Source organism: Tachypleus tridentatus, chromosome 11, assembly GCF_004210375.1.
Source record: "Tachypleus tridentatus isolate NWPU-2018 chromosome 11, ASM421037v1, whole genome shotgun sequence".
Lineage (NCBI taxonomy): Eukaryota > Metazoa > Arthropoda > Merostomata > Xiphosura > Limulidae > Tachypleus > Tachypleus tridentatus.
In genome coordinates, this window is record NC_134835.1 from 56,250,272 (window position 1) to 56,262,535 (window position 12,264).

Here is a 12,264-nt window from a genome sequence, read left to right on the forward strand (position 1 = left end):
GCATCTCACTGCAGTTATTTCAGCCAAAGGGGGTAACACTAGCTATTAGGGAGATAGGGTGTACTAACTTTTTATTACTGTTATTATTCTCTTTGTATTCTAACCTAAAACATTTCTAATTTTTACATTTTAGTTATTTTTATCATAAAGAAAATAAAGAATACACATTTAAACAAGAAAAATAGTATTTATCTGTTTTTGTTTTTTTAATCCTGTCAACTGTCAATGAAACATAACCCTAAATTTTTATACTAATGGTACTGCTGCATTAGAAAATTTCATATTTTCTCTCTCTCAAATAGATCAACTCTGTGACCACTGTTTGTTTTCAGTTTTAATACTATTATCTTTTATTGTAGTATCTTCACCAAATTTGACATTTACAGTAATCATTACAAGTCTTTTGCAAAAAAAAATTTTTTAGTGAAATATTTTTAATAAAAATTATTTCATGAATATATTAAATCTTTTTTCTTTAACTGCTCTGAGTGCAAAGTGAATACCATGGTAAGATTAAAAATACTTTTCTTTACCTCAAAAAATGTTAAAATTTTATTCGTATAATGTCCAAAACCTCCAAAATATATTTCAAGCATTTTATTCCCAGTAAAACTTTATATTTTATCTGCTTTTTCTACCCTAACTCTATGCACTGTTGGTCAAATTGACCTCTAACTACCTAAAGAAAAACAATCAAAATAAATCCTTTTTTTCTTTTACAAAATGTTACATAAAACTACATTTTTATCATATATAGCTTTAAACGCATTACAAAATACATTTATTTATACTAAATTTTACTGTTTTATTGTTTTTTGAACTATGTCTAACTACAATTCACACCATTATAACTTGTAAATCATTTGAGAATGTGCAACTCATGATACACTACTAAATGATATGACATGAGCTACTCAAAGCTCTTGTGAGTGTACCCCTGAAAATTTTTTTATGTTATTATTTTCCCAATTCTAACCTTAATTAATCTTAACAATTTTCTATTTTAACATTTTAGTAACTTTTACAATAATAAATAAAGAAAACACCTAAAAAAAATAAAGTACTTACTTGGGCTTTTCATTTATTTGCTATCTTCTGTTGATGACACTTAAACCTACTTTTTTTTATATATTGATGGTAGAATTCTAGTGTACCAAATAATTTTCAGTTAATCAAATAATGAATCAAAGAACAAAAAATAATAACATGTAAAAAGGGAGAATATGTCCACAACCTATCACAATTTTACTGGCTTGGTAACTATTCAACAAGAACTATAACAAAAAAACGTTTTTCTATATATTTCCAGCAGGAATGAAACTTGTAATGAAAGAGAAATTGACATTTTTCTGTACAGAAAACAAAATATATCATGTGATTTAACAGATGAAACCTTAGCTTTCTATTAGTTATAAATAATCAGGTTATACTGATTTCCTGTTTGATGGTTCTGTAACCAAACAAGATTGAAGTCTATGAAACTTATGCTTCGCCAGAGCGATAACAATATAATGAGTAATTTACATTGAATCTTGTAATTACTGGAGAAGTGGAAAACAACTTGGAAAAGAAGGGATGACTAGAGAATACTGTTTCATTGTTCTAACAAGGAAAAATTCAGAATTTTGTTAAACACAGCATGTAAAACTTGTACATTATTAAAATATGAATAATGAGCTAGAATTTTATACTTTACTAATTGGTGTAAAATGAACAAAATATAAATTTTGAATGAAATTCACTCAAAACATCATGGCATACATAGTAAAGGATGTGTTTGGTAAGAGGATTAATTAAACAATGCATCAAAGAACACAGAATAACAACACAAAAAATGTAGACTATGTTCTATAACTATCATATGTCTTCTGGCTTTCTAAGTATATGACAAGAGCCATTAGAAATTCAGCTACACTTGTCTATATGAGTCCCCTGGGAATAGTCTGAACTGGAAGGGAAAATAAATAATTTTCTGCACCAAAAACAATGTAATGCAATACATTATTTGATAAAATGAAATTTGGCTTTCTATTGGTTATAAATAATATGGAACTACATATTAAAGATGACTATTGCAATGTTTGAAAGAGAAAATCTAACAGCTGGGTATAACAACTGGGGCCTAATTTTCTATTTTATGACTATGTAACCAAATAAGATTGAAAGCTATAAAAATTATGAAAAAATTATAATGAGTAATTTATGTTATACTTCATCCTTCTTTTAGGGATGTTAAATAAATTAGATAAGATGAGATACATAGAAAGCAAATGTCACAATTCTCTTACAATGAGGAATCAAGAATTTTGTTTCGTTATTACTTTATAAAATTCAAATTTTAAACAGTATTAAAATTTGGAATGTTAGAAACATTATTATGTCGAGTGTATTCATACACGATGATTAAAAAAGTAATTTACTTAAATCTTGAATGTAACTCAGAAAAACTGACATGCTGAAAACATTCCTGTACCAAAAAGGTTAATTTTAAACATTTTTAACATTGCAATTGATGTTGTTGACAACATCTATAGTTATTGATATCTAATCAAAAACACCTAAGTGCATAAACATGGTGGAGCCAAAAGAGGATTGAGTGTTCATCTTAAACAGAGTGAAATTAAAATTAGCAGCCAAAATGACAGCTACATTTGTAGCATTGATAAGAAGTTTACAACAAATATTCATTCATTAGTCAGCTATGCTGTGTATTTTATTCTACCTACCACCATACCCCAAGCTGAACAAAAACTCAGCCTGGCTAGCTAATAAATGAATATTTACCGTACAATTCTTATCAATGCCGTAAATGTAGTAACCAATTTGGCCACTAAGGGCCAGGTATGCTTCAACTAGATAGAAGAACAAAAAACCTGAATTAGTATTATGAGTAGGCTCTTGAAGGTTTTGTCAAACAAAGTGATTAATATTATCTAAGTGAGATGTTTATATATAGTACCAAGACAAAGGGATAGTGATGTAGGTGGAAAATATAATTAAACAAATATTGTCAAGGGCATTTAAGTGAGGCATTCTGTATATTTTGGTTTGTTCTGAATTTTGCACAAAGCTACACGAGGGCTATCTGTGCTAGCCATCCTAATTTAGCAGTTTACGAGTAGAGGGAAGGAAGCTAGTCATCACCTACCACTGCCAACTCTTGGGCTACCCTTTTACCAATGAATAGTGGGATTGACTGTCACATTATGATGCCCCCACAGCAAAAAGGGTGAGCATTTTTGGTACCACAGGGATTCAAACCTGCAACCCTAAGATTATGAATCAAGAGCCTTAACCATATGGCCATGCCAGGCCATTTTGTACACTACATATCAAATAGGTCATTATTCATTTACATTGCCACCTCATGTGGCTATGAGAGAATTGCTGCTAAGTCAATATTTTTTAAAGTACATTGATCACAGCATAAAAATTGCAGTTTTAGTAATTTTTTAAAAGGTTTTGTTTGAAACAAAGTAATTAAAACTTAGATAACATAAAATGCTTTCTGTATGCAAGTCATTTGAAATGAGACAAGAAAAAAGCACTGTTCTCTATATATTGAAAGATTAAAAAACATTAAGTTGCTCACTGTAATGAATCCATAACCTTTAGATCTTCCTGTCTCTGTATCTCTGATAAGTTCCACTTTTTCAATCTGAGTATTAAAAACAACATATATAAAAGACATTTATATACATTAAGTAATCACATACCAAATCAAGTCTTGAACTGAAACAACACTTACAAAAGTGTAACAAATCAGTAAAATAGTTTACTACAAATAACTATGTTGACAGATTTATCAGCAGCTTTATTGTTTCACTTCCAAACCTTTATTCATACCTTGAAGCACTAAACGATTTTACATTTCATGATTGCATTTAAATGTAACTAAGGCCTGTGAAACAACAATTCAATATTACTTATCAAATTCAGGTCTTCAACAATAAAACCTTAAAACAAGAAACACAATAATGAGTGAAAATATTAACTTTAACAATTTGGTTACCATACATATCTTTGTAGTAAAACTCTTTAACCTTACATATACAGCAAGGTCAAAGTGCATGTCACACCAGTTATATTAAAAAATTTGATCAATATGTCAATAAACTGGAAACTAAAAACATAGTTCACAATTCAAGTTTTACTACTAAACATTTTAACTCTCTCAACATGGGCTCAGTCTATATGACCAACCACTTGACCTCTGTACTTTTTTAGTCTTTTTAGACTTAATACTTCTAACTTTCAAAACAATGTGATTTTCTTCACAAAGTGTGGCAGTATTTCACTTAATAAGTCTTTAATGTACAAAAAATACACATTTTTTAAAGTGTTTCTAATAAAATAAAGATTTGTCCATATATATGTTGTGAACTTGTTTTGAACAATCCATGTGCAAAGTAATTTTGATGTTACAATAAAAAATCTCAAACTTTCTTTGTGTAACCTCTAAGACCTCCAAAATACATTTCAAATGATTTTTTTCAGTAAAATTTCATAGTCTATATGCTTTTTTCTCTTGCCTTACTCAAAATGAGATTAGTCAATCTCACCCACCTTGTAGCCACCAAAAAACAAATTGAAATAAATCTAAATTACCACTTTTTGCTTCTAGGATGACTTCATGCTGTAATATGTAACCTCATTTGTTTATCTTAAGCAGCTCTATAGTTTGTAACCATATACTTCTATCTGTAGTTAAATTTTATTTCTGTTATTGCCCTTTGAACAGTGACTAACTACTATCAGAATGTCTATAAGTGGTAAATCACTCAGGGAATGTGCTGCTCATGTTATGTTATCGAACTACAATACCCACAACTAATACATGCAGCTTGTGCGCATGCCTCACAAAACATTTTTATATTATTATTATTTATTGTACTTAACCTAATCTTAACTAGCTTAAAAACATCCTTACTTTTACATTTTAGTTGCTCTTATAATTATATGTAATGAATAAGCATAAACAAAAAATAAAATACTTATCTAATCTTCTCTTTTCTTGCTCTTTGTTATCAAAAGGAGTTAATTTGATAACTAACTATATAGTTAGTTATATAGTTATATAAGCTGATGGTAACATTATACTTCCCATGGGCAACTATTAATATATGTTGACATAATACTGACAGTATTGCAATTAATAATTTTTATTTAATTAAATAATGCTCCAAACAACATAGATTAATAGCATGCAAAAAATAGACAAATTCCACTATCTCTCACAAATTTTCTTATTCAGAATGTTTTAGAGATTACAAAATTTAACTTTCAGATTTCTTACACAAAGGAAAACATTTTTAATCCAAATGTAGAAAACATTTTGCTATCATAATAAAAACATATATGTTTCAGAGTTAAATCTTTAAATCTGATTTTATATTAAGAAAGAGTTGTTGTTTACTAACAGAAACTAACAAGTACAAATTTGTTACAACCTCGTAATGTGCAAGTTAAGTAGACATTATTTGTGTTTTAAAATTAACATCTGAATGGTTTAATCACTTTTTGTACAATCCAAAATTTTTTGCTTCACTCTGTAAGAACTACACAACTAATCAACCCAAAAAACATTTTGCTGGAGGCTAAAGTAACTCTGCTGATGGTAACATTATACTTCCCATGGGCAACTATTAATATATGTTGACATAAGTTATCCATAATAAGTAACAGAACAAAAACATTAAAAATGAGCCACAAGCTAGAAGGTAAAAAAATACAATTACACATATAACCAAAAAAAATTTAAGATTATTGAACAAAATGATAAATGTGTATATTTTGATTTTTTTTAATTTTAAACATTTCATTGCACTTTATTTTAATGGTAACAGTTCCAATTAAAGATAATGTAGAGCAAAAATATATATCCACATACACTTACTTTAAAAAAAAAATTTGATTTTCATTAAGGAGGTTAGAGAGGTTATGCAAATGAAATTTCAAAAATTCAAGATACAAAAGTCCTTTTATATTTAATATGAAAGTCACCTTTCACACAAACTATTTAGAATTTGAGTTGGAATGACTATAAAAAAAAATTTCAGTAGAAATAATGGAAAAAGTAACAATTACATATTTCATTTTTCTGAAACTACACGCCTTTGGGAAATTATCTTTGAATTTTCAAATCATTTCATTTACTACTTTTATTTGTGGAACTTCCAATGTAAGTGGGTTGCACATGTTGATGTGCATACTGCAAAAGCAATTTTCAAACTGGAGGTAAGATAGATAGTATTATGTAGAGAAAATAAATGATTTAATAGATTAAAACTGTAGCTTTGTAGTGGTTAAACAATATAGTATAAAGCGTCAGAGAAAACTAGTTGTAATTTGTGAAAAAGATGATGTAATACTGTGCACATGACAAGTGGGGTCTGATTTTATATTTTATTGTTCTGTAAACAAATAAGATTGAAGGCTATAAAAATTATGATTTTCCTCAGTAATATCTATATTATAATTATTAATTTATATTAGATTCCATACTTCTTAGAACTGTCATAAATACATTAAGAGCAGAGAGCACATCAAGAAATGTCAATTCTAATTACTAAGGTAGATGAGTTTTAAAAATTAAGAACTTAAACCTTATGTAACATTAAAATATTATTTACTAACTATGTTTTGATGCTAAATTCATTTGTATACAATGATGATAAAGTAGCTTACTATGGTAGAGAATTCTCCAGAAAATCATGATATGCACACTTTAACCTACCTGTAATGAGACAGTCAAGCTTATACTAGAAAAAAGAAATTAATGCATATATATTCTTTTTTAAATGAGCCTTATTTCCGATTTCTTGAAAACTGAAACTTTTATCTCAAAATAAATCTTACCCTTCCAAAAGGCTCAAAAATGCCTTTTAACATGTCTTCAGTTATGTTAAAATGTAAAGACCCCACATATAGCCTCATAGGTCCATTACCACCTTTCTGCAAATTACTTGCAAGTGCTGCTTGTCTATTCTTTTCAGCTTGAGAAGGTTGCACATTTACTGGGATACCAAGCAGTTTCTGACCATTTAGTCCAACAGCCTAACAAAAAAAATGCAATAAAAGATAAAAATAAGTCAGTAATCCATTTAAGACTTAGACATCTTTATAAGTTGAAGAAATGAGAATAGTATATCAATATTTCTTAAAAACTTGTTTTACCCCAAAAAAAAAAAAAAACATTTATCAAGTAGTTGGCAGCACTGCCTTTGTAGAACCGGCTCAAAATGGTATTTAAAACTTTCCTCAAAAAGTCATCAGAACTTTAGATTAATAGACAGTGTTTCCTTTTATAACAATATGTATGTATTTGAATTTCTTGTTCTTTCTTCTGCTTCTTTTCATTACATGGTTACATTAAAACCACAACAATGGTATCAACCAATTTCATCAAGGTAACAGTTTCAAACAGAGTATTTGCTTTTAGAAGTATTGTTAGTTTAAAAAAATATCCCAATTCCAGTGTAATTGACAATATAATTACCCCCTTTAAGTTAGGTTTCTTACAGAAATTTGGTGTTCTTTTAATCCTTTTGCAACAAGTTCAGTATAATATACACAAGTTCATATACACATTAGCACGTTAAATATTTTCACTATAACTTTTAATAAAATGTGTATTTTCTCAAGATTTGGAAGACTTTTAGTAAATGTTACAATTTTTTGTACATAAAAATATTTTTAATGAAACATTTTCCTTACTCTTTGTAAAAATATCAAATCTGTTTCATTACTAGTCAGAGTGCAAAGTGATTTCATATTATGGTTAAAAACTCTTCTTCATTGCAAAAATCTCAAATATTATTTGTGTAATCTCAAACCTCCTAAACAGATTTCAAACACTTGTTTTCAATAGCTATATAGGGTCTGTCAATTGACCAACTCCTCACCATCATGCTAAAATGACAACATAATACAACACAAACATACAACTGTTTAGTCTTAGCAGCATAAGTCTCAAAACATTACATATTTAAATTTAGATACATCATTTTTCATTATATTGACCTTCTTGTCATGCCTAGCTAACATTACATAACTTACACAGTGCACATACACTCATGTTACCGTTTCCAACAGTACAAAACTGATCTTTATTGTTCCATATCTTGGATGTATTTTAGTGGACTAGTATTTTTTTTATATTCAGTAACATTTCAATTATTATACATTACATTTATAAATTAATACAATTTAGAAAGAAGTCACAAAACTTATTTTTCTTAAAATATAGAATAACAAATGAAAAAGTAAAGCAAACAATTAATTCAACTAGCTATGGCATATGAACTCAGTTACTGCTGGACAGATGTTGCTAAACCTTTTAAAATTTTTCACATGAAGAGTATCAAACCAAAAATTACTTAGGTTTTATATATACACACCCATATACAACTGAATAATTAAGTATCATAAATAATTATGCTGATACTTTAGAGCCACACTATAATTTTATTAAGCTTAGAAACTAAGCTGTATTTAGGTTTAAAAAAATATGAAAATTCAAGGAGACTAAATATAACCCACCTTCTTGAAATCTCGGTTTTAAAGAATGCGATAGCCTTTTCACAAGTTAAAATGGCAAAGATAATCACTAGGAGACATTCTAAGCTGTTGACTGGTTATCTAAATATCATATATTGAAGTAACTGTATACAAGGAACTGTTTCCAAAAACAGGTACAGTGTTCAATTCAGTATGCCAGCCATATTTCAGCGAAATAAAAAGATACAAGGTTTTTATTTTGCATTCAAGCTTGTCAATATTGGTAACTTGAGTTTTTAATTTGTACAACACTACAGACTTAGTATTTTGAAATCACAAACATCTAATTTTAAACAGTGCTGCATTCAACATGCCACATGACTCACTAAAATCTATATTCAGGTGTGTTATTTTAATATTTCCTTTCAGATTAAGAAATTAACTCATCTTTAAAATCAAAGTTTGAATTATATAATTTGATTCCAAACTTATTGACATAAATTCATAAAGTAGCAGTTCAATAAAAATTTGCATGCAAGTCAACAAACGTGATGGCATGACCTTTAACCCAAAACCCTATGCAAAAGGGTTAAACAAGAATTGCCACACAATAATAGACCAATAATAAATATTATAGTCAGAACCTCACAATCCTAAGAACTTGGTCACAAACACAACCTTCCTATGTCTTTTGAAACACTGCATTAAAAAAATCACAAGCAATCAAGTAAAGAAAAATATTTTTAAAAATGTAACTAAATATAGGGATGGTTAATATCAGTCCTTCACTGTTTTCAAAGAACTGATATTATACATCACTATACTTACTTCCATTTCTGTATAGTTTTTCCCTACTGGTAAACATAAATCTAAATAAACTTTGATAAATGACAAAAATCATTGAAGACTAAATTTGTGTTGCTAAAGATTACTATTTGCAAATGTTAAAAATCATTCAGAAAATATGCCTATAATCTGTATATTTTAGACTTAAATAGTCTTGAAAGCCCTACTCTACAAAATGAAGATAGAACTACATACAAAATATAATGAGAAAGAAGAAATATCTAGCTTACCAAAGATACAGATTCTATGTCTTCAAATTCAACATAGGCAATTCCTTTAGACCTTCTAGTTCTAGTATCCACAATAATCTTTACATCTCGCACCTAGTAAAATCAGCAGATGTGATACTTAGATTCATGCTTGCAAGCATTACTAAATTAAATTTCAACTTTACACAGTAATAATTAGACAAAATGAGGAAAAACTGAATAGAATATTATTCATAAAACACCTATGTGCAATGAATCTATGCATACTGTATGATTTATTGTACTGGAAAAAAATATCAAATGAAGTAGTTTGAAACTTTCCACGTTATGTAGCTTCTACAATTGACACATGCTTTTATATATGATAATTGTAAGAATTCATAACTTTGAAAACTCAAAAGGATTTCATAGTAGTGTTTTTAAGAAGCAATTAAAATTATTTACATTTGTACATTTCAATTATTGATTTTATCTTTTACTACATTACTGTAAAACTTTCTTATAGCTTTTCTTTTCTTTTATAAAACAGTTAATTTGAGCATTGTTTTCATATGAAAACATTTCAAGCAGTTTTTATTATTGTATCTTAAGACAGCTGGTATGGATATTAACAATGTTTACTAATAAAGTAGAGAACAACGTTTCAACCTTCTTAGGTCATCTTCACGTTAATGTTATTCCCTGCTTTATTAGTAAAAGTGTTAATACCCATACCAGCCATCCTGATATACGTGTTTACTTCAAGTGGGTTTATTGTCATCACAAGTTTTTACGTGCAACAAAAATATCCTTTTTTACCATATCACGATGGTTAGCAAACCAATCTTTTTTAACTGTTAATCAAAAAATTAATTTAATATACATAGTAAGTTTTAAACCATGTATTTTTTTCATGAATCTTCTATGCCCCTTCAAGAAGTTACTTATGCTTCTAACACTTAATTTACAAACAGCTTATAAAACAAAACTTGATAAAATCAGGTGTAAAATTATTTAATTCTACCTCTTCCTATTTCACAAAAAATATTCTAATAACATTAAAACATTATAATTCAAATGAAGTAAGAGAAGGATAAACAAAAATAAGCATTATAATTGTTTGAGTTATTCATAAACATATTTTCTACTGTGTCACCAAGTTAACCTTTTATTCCTTTGTTTCACTATCTTGACAAACCTCATATGAAATATAAACCAAATTGGCTTATACAGTTAAAATGAATAAAAAAAACAAGAATCTTTCTTTGTATGTTCAGGCCACAAATCTGTTACTTCTCAGGCCTGTTATATACATATACATCATACCATTAAACCAATGTTAAGAAATGCTGACTGGCTAAAATCAATAAAACTATACTTACACTGAAGTTACAAGGACAAATTTATGTTTATTTTTAAAACTGTTTCATCAATCCTCGCAGGTGTACTTTGTTCAGAAAAACTGAGGAAATTCAGGAACAATATTTTTCATTTGGAGTGTGATTAAAAACAGCCCAAAATCAAAATTTGTAATTTTTTCAAGGTACAAGTTTAAACAAATAAAATTTTCTTGTTACATGTTTCAATTTACTTTAAATTTATATAGATGAATGGTAATGCTATTTTTTTCTTTTAAATATATGGTGCAATGTTTCCCTTGTGGCAGAACAGGGAAGGACAACTGGTGGTATTTGCTAATAAATCACACCCACTTAACCCCATAAAATAAAAAGAATAAAAAAAAATGTTTGTTTCATAATTTTTACAAGCACTGCACTTTTCAAATATAGTATCAATATTATTTTTAAGTAACTTTCTAATTACCTTTGGTTTCATACAACATACTCCTTGTGACAGATGTCATTTGTGCATTTCCCAAAAAGAAAATTTTTTTCTGAAAAAAATATACTTTCCACAATTTGTTTGAAAGATAATCTGGATAATTCATAGTTTGTAACTGAAATGCTGATGTTGATTAAGTACCACCATTACAGTGCCAATATGTTTAGTTTTTAACATATGTAGCAACTGATCTTCTATAAATCAAATAAATTGATATCTAAATAACAAAAATAAGTTTTACAACCACTGACAATGGTATGAATGTTTTCATTTAAAAGATATCATAACTGCAATTAGAAAATTCAATAAAGATATGAGTTACTGAAATATTTTGCTGTCACATACCATACTTATTAAACAGTAAATTTAACTGGTTTGACAACTTTATTTGGTGAATATAATACAAAAAATGTTTACAGACATTGCAATTCAATAAAACCATAGTATACCTATCAAAATATAAAAATTGAACTTTCAAATGAAGAAACAAACAACATGTTTTTACTAAGCTTTATGTAACCTCCAGTTTTATTTTGTTTTATTTTGAATATATATATATATATATATATATTCTTGTATCCAGACAAACTAATTGTACCTAATGACAAAATATTCTCAAATGTTGTACAACTATTCCTGTATTCAACCTCTAATAGTTTTCTTTGTTACACTTTAAACTTTTCTAAACTGTATATGTACAGGCTTGCTTCATATCTAGTTCTCTGATGTCTTCTCATTCAAAAATTAGGAATAACAAACTCTGTCACAATTCACAAAATTATAGTCAGTTGGTTTGTTGATTTAATGTTTTATGGCACAAAGCAGCTAGGCTATCTGCACCAAACATCCATTAAAAAATTAAAAGTAAATTTAGTAAAATTCATAAAAG

The 12,264-nt window shown here is 27.9% G+C and overlaps 1 protein-coding gene across 14 annotated transcripts in view; it reads right to left on the reverse strand.

The window, feature by feature from the left end:
* Positions 1-12,264, reverse strand: part of LOC143232193 (RNA-binding protein 39-like) — a 79,622-nt gene that overhangs the window by 30,113 nt on the left and 37,245 nt on the right. For 13 of the 14 annotated variants that reach the window (XR_013017427.1, XM_076467333.1, XM_076467329.1 and 10 more), the window contains 3 exons: positions 9,576-9,668; positions 6,859-7,056; positions 3,593-3,658 (listed from right to left, as the gene is read on the reverse strand). Coding sequence is in view for 13 of the 14 variants with exons in the window: in XM_076467333.1 (XP_076323448.1) it covers positions 3,593-3,658; positions 6,859-7,056; positions 9,576-9,668 (357 nt within the window). In the remaining variant the exon portion in view is untranslated. The remainder of the gene's footprint in view (positions 1-3,592; positions 3,659-6,858; positions 7,057-9,575; positions 9,669-12,264) is intronic. The other variant, XM_076467335.1, reaches the window with a different exon arrangement.